A 24,627-nucleotide genomic window follows, 5' to 3' on the forward strand; every position below is an offset into this window, starting at 1 on the left:
GAGCACAAGCATCAGCACTTTGACACAGTATACAGCCAAAAATTAACAGCAGAGGGTACAGTTCACTTCTGGTATGGTCTTGCAAAACTTCACTGAAGTCACTGGAACAACCTCTGCCATCCCAGCTTTGTGGCTCAGAGATTTCTTTAGTATATACATCATTCCTAGATAATTATACCACACTCTGTTTTCCACCAGAACGGTTGACGATGATTGTCTTAGTGAAAGAAAATCCATTGTGATTACCTAATCACAATTACGATCACACTAGCAGTTGGGGTTTTTTTGCTGTACGTCTCATTGTGTACATTCAGTTAAATAAATTGCTCCATGGTTTTGCCATTTATGCAGGAAAAATTATTAAGAAAAGCATGCTTTTTTCTACTTGGAAAAATTAGATGTAATGCTTGCCATTGGAGTATGGCATTAAAGAGTAAAGAATTCAGCTTGTTAGGCTCCTTCTTTCTCATTATAGAAGCCTTCTCATATTTTTCCTTTGTATTTTGTGTTTGTATTTCATCTGTGTTTTCCTTTGGCCATAGGTTTGATGGTCTCTCATTTCATTTTGCATGATGCTATCTTGCAGCTTGACGACTACAAGTGAGCTGGTATTCCTTACCATAGCTCACAGCTATTACGATACTCAGTCCTCATGTATGGATTTTCCACCACAGCTCTCAGCTTTTCCCCAAGAGGTAGAACTGTAGCTGTTCAACAGAAAAGTCAATGCAGTGTAAGAAAATTTCACCCTATGTGGTCAGTTGGGTCAAGAAATGTTACCTCTGCTGGCTTAGAATATAAGCAGACAGAAGCCTCAAGATGCCATAGCCATGTCCAGCTCAGTTAAGTTCAATATGCTAACTGTGTGACAGCTTACAAAAGCATAATAATAATAAAAAGCCATGATATTCTTTTGTCTTACAGAGGGTGATAGCAGAAATGCTGGTTTATCTAGCCCTTTTGCTAGATATATGCCAGTTATACGCAGAAGAACTTTTGACGTGGAAATAGAGCTCTGTATTCTACAGCCAAAGGTTTCAAAATGGTGCTTCAAGACTGACATTCTGTTGGCATACATTAAAGAATTAAAGAATGCTGCTATAAATATAAATAGAGTCTCTGAGTTGGCATCATTGCTTGCTTATGTAGTACCTATCGTTCCAAAGGTGCTTGGTAGACTAAACACACCCAGACACATTGAGCCACTTGGGGAGTGTGGAAACTGTATAAAGGTGCAGCAGTGATTACGGACGAGTTAGGGCAGGGATAAAGAACTATGTACCAAGCAAACTCCCCAACAGCATGGGAGATGCTTGCTCAGTGCTGGCAAGGGTGGAATACTGATATAGAGCAGTATCCTAATGCATTCTTGATTTACCTTGGAAATCACTCATCCAAGTATTGACCAAATCTGACTACACTTAACTTTAGATCTGATGAGATCAGGTTGTATGGCTGTAAGTTTGTGATAAGAAGCCAGGGTTAGAAAGAAACTGCAGATCTCAGAAATGCAAAAAAAGAAAATCCACAACCCTAAACTATTCATATGGAAATTATTCAATATAAACAGCTAATTTCTTCTTGAACTGCTCCTATAATTATCTATAACCATCTATCATTATGAAAACTACATGGATACACAAATTATTACCATATGAAACAATGCAGGCATCTCACGTCTCATAGGTTTACTAGCATTGCTCAGGACTTTGCTATTTTAGAGTAATGTCATTATTCTTTATCTTTATGCTGTAGTATTGTCATCCATTCTTCAGTATTCATTATTACACACTTTGTCATGCACTACTTCTACAGATATATATATAATACTCACAGATTAAGCTAACTGATTCACTGATACCATAGACATACATTGCAATGAGATCTGTCACAGGTATTCCTTATGCTTACAAGAAGCACCAAATGAGTTATCTTTTATATACTCAAGGATCACTCTTTGTAAATGTTGAATGATTTTAGTGGTGACATTATGATTTTGTTTTCCTTCAATTTGTTCCTAACAGGATGGAAGAAATAAAAATTTACCGGTAGGAGGAAGGAATAAATTAAAGTATTTTATGAAAGCCATTCCTTAAAATGACTCAGACAATAAATTTCAACAACTGTTCATGTTCAAAAGCTCTTGTGAGTACCTGAGAACAACAATACAGGTGAAGAAAGAAAAGAGAACGTCTTCAGCTGAGAAGATGCAAGCTTGCTGTTGACTTTTGCAAGCATCACCCGAGAACTGCTCTTCAAACAGGGAGCTGTCTCTTCTCCTTTGGGCCTTGAGTGATGCCTTGTCTTGTTTTACCTTTGTGTTTTTATTTGATTTCTTGGAGTGCATGCGAACAATTAGAAACCATGCTTACCTGCAAACACAATGGAATAAGTTGCCCATTTCTACCTCACAACTGAGAAGTAAACTAGACAGGCTCCATAACCTTTAAACTGAGTTTATAGAAGCTGTAAGAAGCACCTGGAGTGGAAGAGTTTTGTATAGAACAGTGTTTGAAAAAATGTAGAGATTATCTCACCCAGTCCTCGACTACCACAGAAAATGAACACATAAGGCAAACCTCATTTTCCCCAGGAAGGGTGCTTTTACTTAGCTTCCTAGAGACTTCTGGTGTTTACTCTTAAGAAGAATCTCTGAACAAAGGCATAACAAATGCACAATTATCTCCTCTCTGTAACTTATATCACTAATGCATAAATTTCATGAAATGCAATTCTGTATTGCATGAGTGCATGAAAATTAACCATGGGGAAAAAAAAAGGATTTTACACTGTAGTCTGGAACTGAAACACATTGCTAAAATGCTCCTTTCTAGGCAGTTTAATAATGAACATAAATGAGACCTCAGCATTATGCGAGGTATTCAAGGGTAAAAACTACCATTTAAGAAGCCAAAGGGCTGAGACTCAGGTGAACAGGTCTGTATGGCTCAACTAAATCTATGCTGAGCTTACTTAACATCTTCACTTAAGCTCAGCAGCATGTCAACTGCCTGAATGTCTCTATGTGCTAGGCGGTGTTACCTCTCCAACTGTTTATCACCACAAAACAACCGGAAGTTACTGATCCCACAGTTGTAGCAGCAAAATACAAACACTCAATGCAGGTCTTAAACAACTCCAAGCAAAATAACAGAACTAGGCTAAGTCATATGTGTTGCAAGCACAACAGAGGGTAGCTAAATTTACACCATGACAGGAACCTCCAGTGGATGGGAAGACAGAAGCAGTTAGGAAATGGCTGTGTCTTCAAGTAGCCCAGCCAGGAGTCTGTGACTCAACCCTTAGGGAATGTGCATTCTTGAGCTGCAATAGGGCAGCTTCCAAGAATTTTAATAGGAAATAGGGAAAATGAACGCATCTGAGGAGGGAGAGCGAAATATCTAATATTTTCATTATGGACGAGTAACTGATTTCAAAAATACTTTGTGACTATAAAGACAATTATCAGAGCCACATCTTTTTCAAGTCTGCCTTGAAGTACCCGTTGTATCCACATACAAAGATTATCATTGTAATGGTAATTGCTTTGCCACTCCAGGAATCCACTCCAGGAGCCTGAATAGCAGACTAAATATCACTCAGCTCACCTCTTTGTATCTTTTACCTGGCACCACACTGTTATTTACCTGAACAGTGCTTATAACCAACCACAATTCTCATATTATACAATATGACAGAATATTGCCAACTTGAGAGAAGACCACTAGGAAACTACTCATCCTGAAGCAAATAATGGTGAGAGCTTTGCAGTATTGTGCCCTAGGTGCTTAACTTGGCTCAAAAATAATCATGAGGGGAGTCAGAAAACATATTTGACAGCGGTTAGGTGAAGGCTAACATCACTACGGGTATGCTTTCAGTAGCAGCAGCTAGATGAATGCACATTCTAGAAAATCATTTATCTTTTGTTCTATTTGTTTAAAGAAAAAGATTCAATTAAAATTCATGTTTTTTTGCCATAAAAACAAACATGTGAGATTATTATTTTCTCTGAGATCTCCCCTTGGGTTTGGTCTGACATTACATTGTAGTGTGCTCATACATAAATGACTCTGGATTGAGGGCCTCAGCTACTGACATACTAAGTGTTAGCATTTGCTCAAAGAATTATTAGGTTACCTTAAATTTAGCACTCTGAAATGAGTAGGAGACTTTCAGATTCTGTTCAAACAGCTTACTGGGGGAATTAACACATGTAAATTCAGTATGCATTGTGACTTATTAACTGAAGCACACACAAGCTATCAGAGATTCCCAAACAGCTTCCTCTTGCTCCCATTGAAATCAACTGCAGTACTCGTCTTCACACTCATATGATCAGTCCCACAGGACCAGCAGCAAATCAGCTAAAGATAAACCTAACTTCAATCAATTGCATTAAATATGCATAGTAGACTATAGGACAACAGGAAGGCAATGTGTTTGGCAAACACAAGTTGCACAAAACAACAGCTAAATACAGTACACGCCACAGGGTGTAGGCAGGTATTTCCAATATGACCACCTGCGTACAATTTTGCCTTGCTGTTCTTGAATGTCATTCACAGGTGGGAAATATGCGAGTAATCACACAGATGTGATGGAAAACCAATTGGACATGCCTATTTAGAAAGAGAAAACCACTGTCTGCTTCTTCCCCCGATCTTCAGGCAGACGTGATGGACCTGATAACTCCCTAGGAGGGAATACATATTCCACAGATCATCATAAATTACTAAGGCAATGTATGTTTAGTTTTGGTATGCAAAGAAGACCTTCATCCTGGTCTTGGATGCATACAGAAATTTTTGAATTAAAGAATTTCCAATAAGATTAAACCCTGGTAAATCCTCTTTCATTGTGCCTCATTGTACAGACTGTCCTTCCACTGAATGCATGTTTGAAATATGGAGGAACTGATTTCTCAGAGTGCCATTCTTCATCAGCTCAAATTCTTACACGTTTGTTTTCTCAGCTAACCCTGCACATTCCTCTCACTAATGAGTGCATGTCTACTACAAAACAGATATCAAAATGACTGCCATGGCACAGGATCCAGGTTTTTAAAACCAAGAAATAGAAAAGACAAGTATATCATTCAACTCTATCTCCCAAAATGATGCAGAATTTCCTTCAATGAATTGACCTAATTTTCCCAGTGGTTTTGCATTTCTTTTCTAAAGTGTCCTATTCAATAAGGTTTAAATAAATCTTCAAAAATGTAAATTACCTGCTCTGGAAAGGGCAAGCAATCAAAGCCAAAAGGAAAATGACCTTTTTCATTACAGAATTTATATATCATTTGGAATCAATATCTTAATTTTAACCTATATGGGATCCACAAATGAGCTTCAGCCTCACCTGCAATATGCAAATCTTGCTGAAAGAAAAAATATACTTGTAGCCTATTATCAAGTTCCAACAGAAGACATTAAATATTCAGGAGGAAAACAATGCCAATACTATAATACTGCAAACTGTATTGAGAAACTGTGAAACCTATCTTTTTTCTTGCAAAGAGAAGGAAAAAATTTTTGAAAGTCTATAACTAATACATTTTAAAATAAGTATTAGGCACAGAGGTAAACTAAACAAACAAAACAGTAAGAAGAACTCCAGTCAGAATTTTCTAATCATGAAATTGTACAATATAACCCTACTAGTTTCTTGTGGAATAAAAGTAAGTATCACAGTGATTCAAAGGAGAAAAAAAATAATTAACTAATTTGTTTCTAAGGACAGAGGAATAAAATCCTTAAAATCCTAGATGTATTCCCATGGGGTTTGCTCAGCTATTTTATACCTTCTGAGACATCTGCCAAGAAGAGGTCAGCTGAACTAATCCGTGCTTACACCTTGGCATCTCCATTGAAACATCATCTCTCCACTGTAGAGAGTGGAGCAGTTATTACTTGCTGCTATGACACTAAGTCTCAGAAACAGCCTAGACTTTATCCTGAATTGAGAAGTGACTGATGTGTCTTTCATAAACCAAAGAAATCTATACACTGGGTGGCTCAGGAGACCGATAGTTCAACTTCCTTGGGAGTATCTTCCTCTTCTCTCTGGCTTTCAGAGCACTCCTTTCACTGATGCAGTACCTACAGAAGGGAAAAGGAGCCATCAACTGAAATTCAACGTCAAACAACTAACTTTGCGGACACAGCTCAGAGAAATGTCAAATATTTTTTCCTATATTCATTTGCCTGAAAAACAGGGCTTAAGTATTCTCTACTGGCTGTGAATTCACCTTCTCTCACTGCAGAACCATGGCCTCATAGGCGGTTCCCACACCAAATGCAAAGCTGTCCCTTCATAAACTGGGAACCATAAAATCTCATAGTGAATGCCTGGCAGCAAACAAACAAATGAAAAAACACATCACAGAATAAAAGCATTCACAAAAAACCCCTCATGTATAAAAATTAGTTGTCAGATAGCTGACAACTCCATTCTGTCTTCCTGCAGCTTGTAATACCTAGGAAACCACCCCTTCACATTTATCACTATTTACCAATACCGCTCAGATCTTGGAGCTTGGACCAGCTACAATTGACACCCACTCCATATTCATGGAATCCATCTCTTTCTCATGACATCTGTTCTTTGTCCCAGACTAATCATGATATATAGGGTGATATGACTGCTAACTGCTCTGAACACTGCTCCTGGTGTCTTGCCATGGGTTTCAGCAGAATCACAACCGTGAGGCTGTTCATGTAATCTCTAAACCTGTAGCATAAAACCACTGGCGCAGAGAGGCAAGTTTTAGGACTAGTGCTACTAATATCGCTCCTTCTTCAGTGTCAGAAGAGAGATTCTCTCTGATTTCTTACCACTAGTATCCTTCAAAGCTATGTTTGGTGCAATCAGATCTGGTGATAATAGCCTCTGTTGGGTAACAAAGCATCATGTTTCAAAATTGGACTTTGGAAGGACTCTAAGATTTACCTCTGAAAATAAGGCTTTGATGGGTCTGTTTGGGAGAAAGGCTGGTTATCAATGATAACACATGTATTTAGACTCTTAGAGAAACCAGAGAGGTGCCAGAAATAAGAAATTGTCATTTTCCTCTGTAAGTCTGGCTCCATTACACACGTGTTCAGATCCCATTTTTGTTAGCCAAATCTCCGTTTAAAAAATCATTTTACAGGTGTTAAGAAGCCCATAGTCATTTACTCGGAATTTTTCCTTTTTATTTCAGTCAGATATTAATAGAACAGCAAAGAAAAATGTTCCCATGGTTTAAAGAACACATTTTTCTCTGTATCTGCTTCAGCTTACATGAGAGGGGAAAAAGGCTCTGATAATCTACAGTACAAGCAAGGAAGGTGTCAAGGGAAAACTTACTTTTTAAAATGCTTTTCTGCATTATTTCAGGTGAAACAGACAGTTAATACGTAGAGGCTGTTTTTCTGTGGAGACCAAAACACTGAAGAGCAGCAGTATGCTAAATGTCATCTACAGAGCCCACATCACAACAGATCAGCTTAGATACTATAGGAGAATCTGTGACAACTTGAGATGGATGGGCAGAAATAAAAGTTTAACCAGTTTTGAAATAAAAAGTTAAATACCAGAGGAAATGTTTCTTACTCTCTGCCCAATATTAAGAACACTAAATAATTTGAAAAACTACAGCAAGGGTAATATATGCAGCAAATCACACAAGACTTTATCCTTGCAAACAAAGTTTGAAAGCATTTTTGCTCACAGGAAAAGCATCTTAGTTTGAATTTGTATGATAAGTAAATATTCCCACTTCTCTGCTGGTTTGGAAGAGAGGTTAATAGAGGTGAAACATTCAACGAACATCTCTAACAGACACATTTTTCTGTGCAAGAAATCATTATTATTTCTGCTTCAACATTTTATCAGCCTGGATGTAAGATCTTGCAAAATGAAGGATTTCCAAAAGCGAAGATGACTTTTAGAGAAAAATAGAACTACGTGTTTATGATTCCGGTCAATAAGAAAGTTAGGGCCACCATTTTATTGAATGAAGAAAGACCAAGTCATCAACCCTCTCTTTGGTATGGTCAGTTCTGGATTTGCAGTTCCCATCCACTAAGACTTGGACCTTCAGACCTATCCAGGTTGGGAGCTTTCAATCCAGACAGTATTAATATTTAGGTGGATTCTATTTTTTGTTCTGCTTGAATTAGCTGTCTGAAAAATTCATTACTTACATAGTTCAAGGCACTGAACAAATTCAAATTAGCTTCAGTGGTTCACTTTCATAGTAGAGGTTTAGTTTGTACACAAGTTCAACTGGAACTTTATCAGTGACTTGGGCACAGAACAAAGAAAACATGAGACCTGAGGGTGTTAGAATCTGATTTTCTTCATTCACATTAAAACCAAATGTACAGTGTACTGTAGTTTAAAAAATCTTTGCTGATTATAGCACCAGTGATAAAATGTGGGTCTAATCAAAATGACTCTGTATTGAACATCAAACCCTGCAGTACCCAATTATTCATTTGTGGTTCTGGTAAGGAATGTGATATTCAAAGGTGTAACCTAACCTGCAGCCATAAATAACACATATATTAAAAAGAACAGCTTGATGGCAATGCTTCTAAATGCTGTTCTTTTACTATGTGTTATTAGCTTTCAATCCATCAGTAGCAGTAGTAGTAGTAGTACAGTAGTTACATGGTACAGTTTTATTTAAAAGCAATCAGGTCCACAGACTCAACCAAACTATAAAGTGGCTGTGTTTGTCAGAATGCAATATTAATAAATTTGGGTTTGGTATGGGGATGATGTTCCTTTAAAAAAAGGATTCACATGCTTCGTTTTTAACTTGTCATTTTGATTTGTCTGGGAGTCTCTTCTTGATTTGCCTTATGAAAAAAACCTTATGAGGGAAAAAGAGAGAACTTTTTGGGATGTCTTGTCACATCTTACTGTCCACCCAGTTTGCTAAATAAGCGACCTGTCATGCTCGTACTAGTTCACTCAGGCCAAGGCTGAAATTCATTTTGATGCTCATATTTCACCATTTATCTTCTAGAATGTACTGAGTGTGTTGTGTACAAACACGAAGCTGTCTGTCAGAGAAAAGGAAAACAACTCAAAAAAAAAGGAAAATCTCCTGTCATATGCTTTAGGTTGTTTCCCCTGCTCCATTTCAGTTCAAACAAGTACCTGTTTTGTGCGGCAGAGATTGGTACAACACCTCATCCATTTCAAAAGAGAGACTGCTTTATGAACTCAAGGAAAACGGTTATTTTATACAGCAACTTGCAGATATGATCCTCTGACAAGCAGCGCTCATTAAAAGAGCATCAGCTGGCTCAAGCAGTAGTCTTGGCTGTTATTGAAGTAAGTCAGACCCTTGGGGATTTTAACACCATTTGTTCAACAAACATTCTCATTCTGTCCAGCTATAAAAAAAATTTCCAATTTAAAAATAAATCTTTTGTAATGGGCTCAAGGAAATCTATCGTATGGGAGGATTGTGAAGTTATCTATTACACAGGCATTCTGTTCAGATGAGGATGATTCTGCCTTGATAAACGAACAGTGACACTATTGGCAAACCTGGGATTTGAAGTAATGGTTCATTAATGCAACTGCACACTAAGTAATGTACTTGGGTGTCAGTGTTCTGCCGGGTTTTCTACCTTATTGTAATGCTCTTTTTCCTCCTGGATATGCTTAAAAATATCCTGGCACTCCTGTCAATATATTAGTTTGAAAAATGTCACCATGGGCCCGGAACTGCTGTGTATATATGTAACTGTGCATTGACACATGCATAGGCTTGATGCATTCCAGTGATGTGAGTTCAGTCTCCTGTAGAGATCCAAATTATGATACGATTGGGCTGAGCTTACAGACTTTTCTCATGCTGGGATTGAGATGGTGTGAGGAACCGAAATCACAAAACAAAGCAACATGCTCATACTGCATGGTTTGAATAGCTCTTCCAGCTGCACACGGTGCTTTCTTTAGAGGAAGGAAATAGGGTAAGGCTGAGCTGGGGATGCGAGACATTCATTTCTTTCCTTCCACTAAAGAGATCTCTCTTCTTCTGATCTGAGCATCCACCATCCGTTCCTTCCCTCTTCTTACTTTTTTTTTTTTTTAAATCTCATTGAAACAGTTCCTCTATCTACTTGTCAGGGACCAAATGTCTAATTCAACAGTTTGCATAGCCCATGGCTGTGTTCCAACAGGGTAAGCACTCAGATGCCCTGGCAACAATATTTCAATGTGTCATTTAGGATTTAGGACTTATTTGAAACAGGCAATTGGAATTGCGACTGCTGGTAAGGCAAAGTTTTAAAGTGCACACACTATAGGGGAGTATCTAATATCACGGGAATGACATCCAAAAGGGACAGACTTCGCAATTTATTCCATCTGTCATCTATATATGACAGAAAGTTGATTAAGCCATCCTTGTGCTATCAGAAGGGAAAAACACAGTTTCAGCACAATTATGTAGCACCATGTTTAACTGTTTTCATGTTTGTCAGCAAGAATTGCTAGTCGTAGCATAGCTCATGTAAATTCATTTTGTGAAGAGCTCAGAAAAGGTGTAATTGTTTCAAATATGTTTCATTAGATTTTAATTTGTAGACTGATGTGACTGGCACAGAATATAGTGACCTCACGCTTCCCGCCCCAGGAAATTGTTGGAAATTAGGTATTTCCACTCAGTGGGATTCACACTGCAATATTTTAAATTATGAAGAACCAAGTATTTTGCTTGCAGCTGTCCATCTGTGTTATATTCTTTGATTTACCCCAATAAAGAAAATGTATAGATGACTTCTTATTTACATAGCTTAGCGCATCTTACTCAGAAAAATCAGAAAGGAAATCTCAAAGGCAATTACATTGGAATTAAACAGCTGCAAGAAATTGTCAAATGCATTCTGGCCAGACCCAGCAGGAGTGTTTGAAACAGCTTGAGTTCCTGTGGAAACTCACCTCACGTGGACTTTTTGAAGGAGCATACAAGTCTCTGGTTGGGATTTTTTGATATTTTAGAAAATTGCAAAGTTTTCCTCAGCCCTATGAAGACATTACTAGCAGTCAGCAGCTCTCCTTGCTCGTGGCTACTGATTGTAATCCCTTTCCCTAACCCCACAGGTAGGGAACCTGAACAAATACCCACTGCAGTTAATGGGATCATCTTAAATCCTTCAGAAGCAACTATCCTATTTGATTAACCCACTGGGGACTGGTTGATTGTAACAGAAGCCAGAGTGTGGTTTAATTCCTAACCTGTCTCAATTGCCACAATGTGTCTTAGGGCACCATTTTCCAGTGCATCTTTGCACACAAATGAGGCCGAATGCACTGAAGCAATGAGGATTACCTACAGCTCAAACTGTAAAGCACATCAAGGAGCATGCCTAACTAATTCCACCACTGGGCGAAGATCATGCTGTATTTCTGACAGTAAGCACAGTCTTTCCAGTTTGCCCAGGGGAACTTCCACTCTTCTCGTTCAGCTTTTGATCTGCAGCACCTATGAAATAAAAATACTTAGCAAGCTGCAAACATTAAGGGTGCATTTGAAAACTTGTTCCAAGCCCAGCTATCTGATATTGAATGTGCCCATTGGCACAGTGCAAGCAAGAGCAATTTAAAAATCTAAAATGAACATACTATTATTGATCTGATTTTGTCTGCTGTGCAAGGTGCAGGCTATTCCCTCGAGGTACCTCTGCAGTTCACTCAGTTGGCTGTAGTCTGAAGGCCACTGAACTAGAGAACAAGCTGATTGATTTCCTATTTGTGTCCAGCAGCATTTTAGTGGCATTAAATATTATTTAATGGCTCTGATTACATTTTAATGAAATGGCCAAAGAAAAAAAAAAAAACACCCAACCAAAAATACCAGTAACCGCCTCTCCCCTGTTCTATTTATGAAGCAGGCACAATGTCTGGTTGCATTGGATGGTCACATCTTGATTAAGCTGAGCGTCAAGGGTATTGATAGCATCTTTTCTGTATTCTGGGAAACAGCCATCAATAAAACCTTAACAGAGTACAATGGCTTCTACTTTCTTTTTATTAATCATGAAAATATATTTACAGTTTGAGCAGAAATGCATTCTACAGAAGCATCAGTTTTCTCAGCTCACAGCTACATTACAATTCCCTTTCATTTTATAGGAATTGAAGTCTAAAATGGGAGTCAGTTCTCATGAATCTTCCTGTTGCAAGCAATTATTGTTACTAGAAATCTTCAAGGAAAATCAAAACAAAGCTCACAGGCAAATCAAAATGACAAGTTCAAAACAAAAGCACATTAAAGCTTAAAAAAAACAGATCCATTTCCTTTACCAATTCCAACTTAATAAAGATCATGACAGCCATGGTACTCTTATAAATACAGCTGCCTGAATCCCCATTCCTGATCATTTTATAGGAAACTGTGTCAAGAAACAACAATTTCAATGGTACTAAATGGGGAACATCTCAAGTATATTGACTTTAACGATCTAATGTGGGGGAGCAGAACACTAGGTTACTTCCTTTTTTATGGTAAAATTCTCAATTCTGGGCCACAGCTGTCATTGGTTTGCAGACGGTTTGACTTGTCCAGAGGAACAAGAATGCGGGCAGAATCTCAAGTTTTCAGGCAGAGCGGAGGGGAGAAGCTTTCTCCTGCAGAACTGCAGCATGTGGTGTGGGTCAGACAGACAAGTTTGCCTGTCCATGAAAAACAAGTAAATAAAAATCCTTTCCCTCAAACAACAAAGGTGTTTTTTTTTTGTCCTGGAAAGAATTTGCTGCACCTCCTCACCACAGATCTCCATGTTACTTTCTTTTCCAATCCCTAGAGGTGCAAATCTTCTCCTGGGACATGACCTGCTATGGTATGCATCTCCTCATGGGAAACATTCAGCATCTCATGTGATTTTGCTCTTAATATACAGAGACAATGAAAGAAAAAGAAGAAGAATTAAACTAAGCTAACATACTTGCATGGCTCCTGTCATGAAACAAGGAAGCCTTCTGAACACACACTACAGAGAGTGGGCAGCCAAAGAAATGGAGTTCTTAACTAGAAGAAGTTCTGTCTCCTATGTCAATCCCACAGCAAATATTTGCAAGAACTAAGCAAGCATACTTAATTGGCTACTCTTTTTGTAAGCAGAAGCCACAGAAGACGTTCATCTTCAAATCTGATTTCATAACTTAGCTGTCACTGAGGAAATTAAACATTCAGCAAGTCACTATCTCTGTCAAAGATGGAGACAGTTGGCAAATGTAGGCCATAATGGTAGAGATTAATTGCTAGCTGCATGAATTGTTGCTGTTTTCCTGTCAGTTACGTCATGCTTAATCATGGAGTGAACTCCTGAGAGTTTTGTATCTGTCGTCCCTGCATTTTTATAAATAAAAAGCAAACATAACTAGAGGTCATTCTAAGCTCTCTTAATCTCCGGGCAGGAACATTTCTGTGAGGCACAGCAGATCTCTCCATCAACACGGATTTAAATGTTTTAATCAGCTTCAGAAGATGATTTAAAACTAGCAGACTAAGCCATGGCATGATTTATTTTATGAAGCTGAGTAATATTTAGGTACACATTTATTTCTAGTAGGAGAATTTCTGGCCACTATTTTCAGGTATTTCTTACTCTTCGGGGCTCAGAGTGGTTTACACTGGGCTCCGTAAAACTTGTCAGTAATGGTACAGAGCAAAGAGAGATATCAAGAAGAAGAATGGAAGAAATGTATGGATTGTAGATCTATCTTCTTAGTCATAATTACTGAGCTAAGCCTTTGTCCCTCTGAGGCCAGGCTGTACTGGATTTCTACCGAAAGAATCAGTTATAGCAGATAAAGGCTGAGTTTCATAAAAAGGTAGAAATATGGCTTGTTATTAAACAACCACAACGTATCAACCCATGTAGGGCAGCCAGCAACACATCAGTGTGACAAGAATTCCAATTTGCTCCATGGTTTTAGAAAAAACATTATTACAGACATTATTCATTAAATAAGTGTAGATATCAATGTTAGTCAATATCTGCACAGAATTTTCCACAGGACAGTAGACAAAAAGAATACTACAAAAATGTTGTTAAGGTACATGATAGCTGAGGGAATTAAATCCTCCCAAATACTGATGTAGGACACCAGAGGCACAGATTTAAGTTTGTCCTGAATTGCAAGAATGGCCCAATCCAACTCTTTTATGAGTTAAGGAGTCTCCATCTGTCAACTTTGAAATAGGACAAAATCCACCATAAGCAGATAGACAAGGAAATTATTCACATCTGTTAGAGTTACCCATCAGTTCTTTCCTTCCTATAGACAGTTACGGTCACATTCTAATTAGCACAGTGTCTATCAATACCCCTGAGAAGACTTTACAAGAGCAAGCATTATTGTTACTCCTAAATTATAAAGCCATAAATACCTTTACAGAAGTATTTTCTTCTTTTCATCTGACACTAAGGAACAGTAAGTTAAAAAAACCTGCTCGGATCAAATGACAACTCTTGCTGACAGAACTGAAGAAAGATCTCAAGAATTTTAATTTCAAACACGATGAAAGTGCTCTTCACTTCAAAAAAAATTAAGAGTGCAAGAATTAAGGAAAAAAACATAGGAATAGTTGCACCTAATGACATAATCGCAATGATCTTAGAATTTTGCAGTTGTTTATTTTTTTGTACTTAACAATACTCAGTGATACAGTAGGGGTATAAGAGCAGTCTTCACTCATTTGTGTCGGAACAAGCCATGGGTATCGTTTGAATTGACAACGCTAACAGCTCCTCAGTCTTACACTGGAAAGACTGGCAACACATGAGATAAGCAAGACATGCTGCTTAGATGAAAAAAAAAATCTAGCAGTTACTGAGGGTACGTTGTTTGAATTTGCTAGAGATAAGCATCACCACCTTTTTTCCCTGCATCATGGAAGATGACTGGGGTAAGACCTCTGTTGGTTCTTGCCTACTGATACAAGGTACTGCACTGCCGAGCAGTTGTGGGAATGTAACAGAAGCTGGCAAATACTTTTGCCTTCATCTGGAAAGTGAATATACTGGAATATGTTAAACAGGTAAAGCTGTTATAGGAGTTCTGGCAGTTTTGTTGTGGGGAAGGAGAGGTTACATGAAAGCGGGGACTTTCTTTGTCTAAAGCGTAAAACCTATGTTCCAGTTCAGCTCTTTATCATCTGGCTAGCGAGCTCCACTGCCCTGTGTGGAGTTACCATTTTGGCACTTCTTTTCATTGAAGGGTATCTTGATCTGACATGAACCTCCTTTTCATAGCTATTTTCTTTATGTGATTGCAGTGAGATCTAAACCTCCCTGCAGGTGTTACAGAAATTCAAACCTTAGCATAAATGTTCAAACGTTATACATGCTGTACCGCAACTCCTACCTACATACAGTCTGATGGCCTCAATTTGTAGATACATACATTCTAAAGAAAATAATGCACTTAATTCTTCACTCAAATTACTGGGAACTAAAAAAATATTGGGTGATAGAGAATGTGGAGAGAAGAGGCTGTATTCTGGCCTGCACAGGCTGTCATGACATCCAGACACTTCCATGAACTGCACAACACCAGTTTGGCATGGAAGGAAGGAGGTGGAATTCAGACTACAATCAACTGAAGACTGGAGTATTCCTGAGTACAATATTATGCCTGTAAAAATAATTAATTGACTTCTTAATCTACAATAAGATTCTGCTAGTTGGGTATGTCCCCTTTGACTACTTCTTCTGCTTACGGGGAATTAAGGACTAGCGCTACCCACTGTATCAGCCATTATGAACACCTGCTGAAAAACACTGAAAATATAGGACATTTTCCCTTTTCCAATGAAATTATTATGGTCACATGGTTTTGCCTTTTCCATTATCCCAATAATATGAATTACTGTAATATTGGTATAAATAGAATCTCTCTCTTTTTTTTTTTTTTTTTCATTGTTTTAACAATTAGGCAGCTTTCAGACTTGGCCACAGGGATGTCAAAATTAATTGCAATATGACAATACAGGTCACAGATGGGATGAAAAGACCTAAAGCACAACACAGTAATATTAGGTAATAGAGATGAATTTTACAGCAGTAAATTTGTATTGTATACAATCTTGAAGTGAGGCATTTCAGCGCATACCTGACTAGTTACATTCCTGACAGGCGTATGCATAACAAATTACATTTTGTCTCCAGTGGAGAGAGGTTCACTGGTTATTTCTAATTCTTTTCTAGTTCTGAAATAGATCCATGCAATTATCTGAAATCTGCATCTGAAATTAGCTGATTGTTTCAGCTCCTATTTCTTATACAGAAAAAAAAAAAAAAAAAAGTGAGAGGAAGAAAGAGAAAGAAACACCACAGAAGTGACAATTTGCTTGGATTGCAAACTTACTCAGCCATCACTGAGATGCCTGAAAGGCCAGACACTTAACTTTCCTTTGTACAGATTAATTAGCCAGCTGTGACTCCTAGATCTCTATTTTTAAATAACAACTTGCATAAGCCTCTGAAGACAAGAATCTACCACTGCTACATTACACACAACTGTGGCTGCAAGTTATTACGACCAGTGGAAACTTAAGTTTGCGGGAAACTGATGTAAAATTTTTCCACAAAGATTACAAAAATTGACCCTGACACCTATATAATTCCACCAGGGCTCACCCCCATTTCTGATACAAGATTACAATAAATTGCATATCGTGCAACTGTGACATTGAAAATATTCAAAAATCTGGTATAGTGCCTGTGTTTTAGCTAGAATTTATACTTGTGGAAAGGCAAAAGCCTGGGAAATGTTGCAGTAAGCAACAGCAGGTGAATGTGTCCCAAGGCTCATGAAAACTACATTATAGACATTCACACGTGGATATTTATGACTTCAGTGAAGTTAAGCAGAACTATTTTGCCATTTTTCAGATTGTTTTTTGTATATTTGTGCTTATTACCATTGGGCTCCCGGCTCTCCTCCATTCTGAGCAGATGCACTGAAGTAGGTTTAACTATCTGCAGGTTTCAGATAAGAGTTGTTACTTTTTCCACCTCAGGTTTGGATGCCTTCAATTCGTGTAAAATTTCTGTTTGCAGTCATGGTAAAGACAAAGTGCAAGATGAAAGGAATAGCTGCCTGCTGAGCGAGCCTCGATAACGCATACCACAGGATACTGTCGCCAGCTGGGACAGCATTCACGATTCAGGTGTCATTTGTAAACAGGATTTTTAACAAAATGATTATCAATAGAATTGTTATATCATTAAAGGGAGAAGAGGGGCAAGATCTGAAACGTTCCAGAACTGAAGTACTATACTGCAGTATTAAGCAAATTACCAACATTTTGCAGTAGGTTTGTCTCAAGGAACACAAAAATAATGCAGTTTTGAAACATCCCAGTTGTTATTTAGTGGGTGCAAAAGATCAACAGATAATTACAGTGTATTTTTGTAATTACAGTGGATATGACTTATGGTATATTTTAATTACCACAGAGAGCCCAGCATGAAGGATGAATACTTAAAAGTCAAGATAAATCTATGAATACTTCATCTATAAAAATAAATCCATTAAGTAACATGTACTTCACTGATATGTGCAAGAAACTGCAAAACTACAGAATAGCCCTTCTCAATTTGTTCCATAAACTACTGACATGTTACAGGATGGTTTATGTGCCAGATTCTGTAGCACAGTTATGTCCCCCATCGTGAGCCTATAGCTTTAAGACATCCAAAGGAAAGAAAACACCCAGTGCTTCACTTTAAATAGGTGACATCAAAAGCTATTTTCTTAGCATTATTTCAGCCTCATGCAAATGAATTCCAGCACTGTTGTAGGTGAATCTCTCCTCAATTATGCAAACTTTGGTCTTCAGTATAGAGGTCATTATGTGACACACAAAAAATTGTATAGTAATGAGGTTATTCACATTCTGTTACAGTGCATAAGAATTGAAAGCTGAAAGTGAAATTAACTTTATTCCTGGTCTTTTTTGTCTTCATAGATTTAGGGTAATAGCACGGTGCTATGTTATGCTTGAGATACGAATATTTTAGAACACAGCATCATACCAGTATAGCAGAAGCAAACATCATTGTGGGGAGCATTGCATTAACACCCCGCTTCTGAGCTCTAGGAGATGAATTTCATATATAATGCAGTGTGATGTTTACCAATTCATTACAATGACCTGCCTTGCTACTTCCTTCCAAAACTGCAAAAACGAAAATGTCACACGTATTTGCATTCAGGAGGTTACAGTGTATCACTGCACACTTCTCATGCTGTCTAAACAAAAGTCTTTCTGCTGTCAGTCTAATGGCTCAGCTGCTAACCCCATCTGAACTGCCTTTGGGAGGCATCAAGATACTGGTAGCTAGAGGCACAAAGAAGATGAAACACTTTGTTCCCTAAAGAAAGAGAAAAGCTGCTGTCAGGTCAGTGTATATCCCACAGGATCTTTGTCTGGAAGTTATTGGAATAGGCTGGAAGTGTGACTACCAAGAAGCAGAGTGGCTGCCACGGGAAGCTGGAACTACCCTGAGCGCAGGAAAGGGACTGGCAGATTAGGAAACTGCCTCAGCTCAAGCTGGTTGAGAATAAGTCTCCAAGGACAAAAGATGACATTTGCTATGCGCATGGATAAGGACACCCACATGCTGGTGTCTCAGCTTAAACTGTTTCAACTCACTGTTCTGTTTAATCTTTCCACACCCAAAACAGCTTTAGAAAATGTGTAAGATACAGTGTATGGTCACGATGTCCTTAAAATAAATCTCTAGACACCATTAAAAATATCCCCAAACCATTAAATTAATTAAGACTTCTTTTTTTTTTTCCCTAAGTGATCATTACAAATCAGCTGAAAACCATACAGCCAAGTGAAGACTGTAACTTTACTTTGGAGTGACATTCCAGCATGGGCAGGACGAACTGCCAAGCACCTTAATTTTGTGGAACACCAACAGTGATGTGGAACACACGAGGTGTGTCATCAGACATTTTTTTATCTATAAATTTCCATTTGAAAATGAGTTTTGAATTTTCATTTATTATCTTTCCAGTAAAACATCAATAATCTGCTATGCACTATGTTGCGTGTACAGCAAACATGATCTGAAAGAGCCTTGCTATATTCAGAAAATGAATATGCCCAATTAATAATCAGTAAAAGACAATATTATCCTTTGCTTTTCTGGAAGAAGAATACACCTGTGCAGCACAAAGGAGTGTAATGCCAAATAGAGATATCCAACTTCAGCTAAGGAATGAAGCACAAACAAGTTCCATGTCTCCTGCCTGCACGGTAATAGCGCAAGAAACGCCTGTCCAAGTGGCCTGACCTTCTAAAGTAATGAATACCCAGCAGCTACCGCTGAGGGTGCTGTACCTCAGAATTCATTTAAACTAAAGTCATTTATTAAGGCAAAGATTTTCACAAGAAAAACATGCAGTTATGGGAATAGAAATGCCAGGCATACCCTAGGAAATCTGCTCGCTATTAAGCCCCGGAGTGAACATTTAACTTTTGGTACCTAAGTGTGTATGCCTTTGTTATGCTTTCCCTGTGTTTTATGAAATAAATTAATTAAAATAAATTTTTAATTTCTCGTGACACTCAGTAACTCTTTGATGCAATTGAGAAGTCAGAACTCCTAATTCAGCATTTATTTGCTTCCTAGCTCTTCCTCTTTTCCTCTTGCAGGAAATACGTGGCCCTATCAGTATGTTCAAGAAAAATCATGACATAATGCTGTTGCATGAACTGTTCTTTAAAAAATAGTTCTTCCAAAACATTATTTTTTGGCACTTTCTGGGGAGTCACACGAGGAAGAATCCCATCACATCTTCACATACCTTCCTGAATTTCTCGGCTTTCGGGAGATAATAGATGTTCTCTGACTCCTTTGTGTGAAACACCAACATATTTGTGTTGAGATCTAGGGTCTGAGGTTGAAGCATTATTACAAAAGCAGCAAAGCAGCAAGAAGTTCTAAATGCAATTTTCTGTGAGACAGAAGCACATTCTGTTCCACGTTTACATTCAACAATCTTTTCGCACTGAATGCAATTCCATTATCACATCTATTTGAATTCTTTCTCTGCTAAGGCACAAAAGAAATAATTCTTAATCACACAGCCAACTTAGACTTGCAAGCCATTAGGAGAGCAAAATTCCCCTCTGTGCTGAAAGAGCTACACCACAAGAGATGCGGAGGTGAAAGAGCTACACCACAAGAGATGCGGAGGTGAAGGAGAGCTATTGTTTAGCTGCAGGACAAATCCTGTGCCCTGCACACTGCATGCTGGCACAGTGCCCAGCGTACTGTTCAGTACAGCTCCAATCTGAAAGAATTATTCTGTATCTGGAGAAACTTCTTGCTAAGACAGTGCCCATTGTCTAGCATCTTTCCAGTGCTGCTCAATGTTCCACTACTGAGTATTTGAGGTCAGGAGCATATGGATGAGGGCACAAAATTAGTTAGCTCACTTGACTGTATTCTGTACCTTTACCTGGCCCAGGCAGGTGAGAGACAGATTCTACCTGTTGTATTTGCAAGAAAGAATCTGTTTCCATTAAGAAATTGTCTCTGAGATCAGTAAGCCAGTTTACTCCAGTGCAGACCAGCAGAAATCTGAAAATTAGAGAATGTGTTGCAATTGTGTTTGACACTGAGGGAAGGTCTCTCCAGGAAAAATCTGCCCGTGCTCCTCCTGCCAGGGTGGGAAGCAGAAGAGATTACAGCCAGAGATTCTCCTTGCTCTCATCCCTGAGGATTTCTCAGCTGCAGTGTGAGAAAGGATAGGGTCTTTGTTTCACAGAGAAGCAACAATAGCTTCATGAGGACAAAATCCTGGTATAAACATGCTCCGCTGTAAAAAGTAACTTGGATCAATGTGGCTTTTTGTACTGTCAAATACCAGGACTACTGCATTGCACCATTTTCTCTGGAAAAAACAGCATAGAGCAGTCACTATTTCAGTACTACCAGAAGTAGAACTAAGGGTAATATGCTATATTGGTCTGTTGCAGGGCAGTGAAGAAGTGGTGATGGGAAATTCCCATAATGGGTGGTTTCAGGGCTTCTGGACTTAAATGAACCTTTCCCTGAATCCACGGGGCTTGGAGATGCCAAATTTATCTATTTAGAAATGAAGGCAACTTTCTTGTCACAGAACTGTTTTACATACTATCCATTCTGATAGTCTGATGAAAGACCACTCTGATGGTCTTTCATCAGAGATAATTCCTGCTCCATTCTGTGCTTAGTGCTAAAGCTTCAGACTTGTGTTTGCCTCAATATCTGTAAATTATAAATTGTTGGAGAATGGGATTAATAACCTCTGAGCCTAAAACGTTCTTAATTCAAACTATGTCCCACACTTTCCTAATCATTCACTCTGCCATTCAAATACATAAAAACTTGCAATCTGAAACATTTCTTCTGCAAATGATTGTGATGACATTTCCAGTCTCTTTGTTACAGCTAAAGAACCTTTACTTCATTCCATCACACAAGCAGGGAAGGACAACACTCCAAACATACACTCTTTTCTTCAAGGTCAACTTCTTGGGAGGCAGTTTCCCTACATGATTATAGAACTGCAATCATGAACCTTTGAGATTAACTGTTTCCCACTTGTTCTGAGTTTAACTCACAACTGCCACTAGTATGCAAAAAATCTTCTAGAACACACAATTTTTATCGTGACTGTTAATAAAATGCAACATCATAAACAATAAAGTTTAATTAGTAACTAAAGTGTCTGTGGCAATTAAATAAGAAGGAAGTGTTCTGGAACGCAGCAGGATGAATTATACTTCGAGTAATTTACATTTCAAATGAATTTTAAAGACATTATTGATGGCAGTTTGGGGGAAATTGAGATTTTTAGAAAATAAGATATTGACTCTATGACACTCAAGTACATAACTTGGCTGAACATGAACTTGGTACTGGAAGTGCAGGTGGAACTAATGGGAACAGCTAATAATAATAACTGCACTGAAAAAAACATAAAAATATAAAACCTGGAGAGAACCTAGTGTAATGACAGGACTCATTAGTGTTAAGCCAAAATAGCACTTCAAATTCAAGAATACATCTTCAGTTATTTAGGAAAGAAAAAATGTTCATGTGTTGCATGCCTGAGTGTTTGAAACTGAACGCAGCTGCTTTCTATAGTCATAATTCTACCTGAAACATGGTAATCATTTAAGAGTCAGAGCAAAGGTCCTATTTCAAGACAATCTGGGAATAACTTAAGTGGACAAGTAGTGGAACGCTGTCTACTTGTTTCAACTCACAGTTCATTCCACCTGAATTATTCAACCTACAACAGCAAAGCCAAATAATCGTCTGGCTAGGAACAAAAATAGAGGAAAGGAACCAGACAGCTGTGTCCTGAGGCCAGGATTTCTCCTCTACGACACAAAGGTAAAGAAAGCATTAGTGTTTACTCTTTTGTGGAAAAAGTCACTGAAGGGTACATGGGGAAAGAATTACCTGTGGCTGATTCACTTAGAAAGTGAGATTTCAGCTCAGCAACCAAATCCCCCTGGGTTTGCCTGAGGATAGTGTCACCTCCAAACCAGGCTGGTTTCCTCCTGTCTTCCCCATTGTCTCATGATAAGCATGGCAATTCTAGTGAAATTTAAGACACAAAATTCTGGGCTTTGGTGCTATTTTTGGACTTCACTTGGTTACAAAAAGATCCTTGGGACTGTCTACTTTCTCCTTAGGGGAAGAAGATGAGTAAACAGAGAAAAAGGCATTTGCCAATAGCTTCATAAACAAAAACCCTCAACACTTCTCCTATTCACAGCTCTCTTTGTTTGCATATTTACGAACATCCCAGCATCCAAAGATAGGAATTTCAAAAGTATTCAGGTGCTTGTTTGCTTTGCTACCATGTATAATGGAAGGTAAAAGTGCTCCTTACCTAATGGGAGTCCTGATAAGCCTTTGCTCGTAGTAAATCCGATCTCCCAGGCTTTTCTTCCCATGAATATTTGCACAACTAACACTGCAAGAAGCTCATATCTCAGCCCAAGGGATGTCCTGCTGCATGGGGTATGTTCTCCCTGGAATATCTGCTGCTGAGCCACAGGCAGGGGTTGTTCCTGTTACCCAGGTGACAAACTTATTTCTCACCGCTCCTCATTATTACAAGGAGACAGTGCCAGTAGCTTTCTTCTGTTCTGAGGTACAGTGGGCAGAGTGAATGTCCTCAGATCCTCACTTTTGAGAAATGCTTTGTACTTTGCCATTCACATCTGTGCAACATGAAGGCGATGCAAAGGCAGAGAAACCATGAAAGCAGAAATCCAAAATGTGTCATACAAAGGCTTGAAGTTTTCTACTTCATGCTCCTCTAATATTTCTGAAATGAAATAACACTAGATCTTTTTAAGTGCACACAGATAATCTGATCTTGCAAGTGGTGGCTGCTCCCCTCCTGGTGCTGAGTGCTGCTCCCACTGATTTAGAGCTCCAGCACTCAATGCATTTGCTTAGTACCTGCGGGACCAATCTCATCATTTATATTTTTATCATCACAAAGTGGAAGAATAAACCTGAACTCTCAGAGTTTGTATTGTTAATACGTGGAGTGGCCACACAGCTGACTTCTAGAGCAAAGATTAGCAACTGGAGGGTGCACACAAATGTCTGCATACAAAGTGGCTGAGAGCTTGTTTTTCCTCGAACTCAAACTTCAGTCAGATGACATGACATATGGAAATGGCTGCTTCAGGACTGGCTCATTACAGCTCTTAAGACCTCTGATTCACCTGCTATTCTGAATGCAAAAGATTTGACAACTTTTGTAAATATTAAACAAAATAATGCTATGTGCACAAATGTTTTCAGACCGCTTGGAAAAAGGCACTCTATGTTTGTTGCCACTAAAAAAAGCACTTTTTTCTTCTGTGAAGGTCAACACATGCTGGGTGGTGGTGAATTCTGACACCTACAGACCACTCTGCTCACTTAGCCTTGTGCAGATGAGGGATGGTAGTGCCTTTCAAGATCAAAACCAGTAAAACATCTAAATTTTGCCAAGGGTTGTGGGTCTTTAAAATGAGCCAAATCTAAATCTCATCTCTGAAAAACACTTGCCTTTGAGATGTTTTCCTACCAGCTAGGCACAGATCAGAGGTCTGAAGTTTGAATTTTTTGTTCCTTGATACCTTTTTCTTTCCTGTGCATAACAATGCAACAAAATAGGGAAGAAAGGCTGCCTTATAATTAGAGCAAAAGGCACAGCATGAGGAGAGGAGATATTCACACAGCTTAATTGAGATACTTTTCCCCAGGCTTTCTGCAGCCACTGAAGAGAGAGAACTTCAGAAGGCAACTTCAGGGCCACTAAGTAGGGGTCTATTTTTAAACACCTCTCTCTGATGACTCTCAAAGGTCTTCAACAGCTATGAAGAGGCTTTCTCTCCAATGAATACAGTAGGAGCAAGAAAACCAACTCTCTAATGCAGGTCTCTAATTAGAAGTTCAATCTTTTGTTGTTTCTGCTTGTTCCAGAAGGCTGTGTGCCTGACAAAAAGCAAGTGCCTCCATCATCTCATCTGCAAAATGGGACAGCTGCTCCCCCGTCCATCCGCAGCTCCAGGGCTGCAAGGGTGGTGGT

At 38.6% G+C, this 24,627-nt stretch overlaps 1 protein-coding gene across 6 annotated transcripts in view; it reads right to left on the reverse strand.

Annotated features, from left to right (window-relative positions):
* ST6GALNAC3 (ST6 N-acetylgalactosaminide alpha-2,6-sialyltransferase 3) overlaps positions 1–24,627 on the reverse strand; it is a 231,486-nt gene that overhangs the window by 16,558 nt on the left and 190,301 nt on the right. Inside the window, exon 5 of one of the 6 annotated variants that reach the window (XM_021404851.1) lies at positions 5,615–6,101. The exons of the other annotated variants lie outside the window; for them this stretch is intronic. Within the exon in view, the coding sequence (XP_021260526.1) occupies positions 6,002–6,101 (100 nt within the window). The 3' untranslated portion in view covers positions 5,615–6,001. Of the gene's footprint in view, positions 1–5,614; positions 6,102–24,627 lie in introns of those variants that run through there. 6 annotated transcript variants of the gene reach the window in all.

Source organism: Numida meleagris, chromosome 7, assembly GCF_002078875.1.
Source record: "Numida meleagris isolate 19003 breed g44 Domestic line chromosome 7, NumMel1.0, whole genome shotgun sequence".
Taxonomy (NCBI): domain Eukaryota; kingdom Metazoa; phylum Chordata; class Aves; order Galliformes; family Numididae; genus Numida; species Numida meleagris.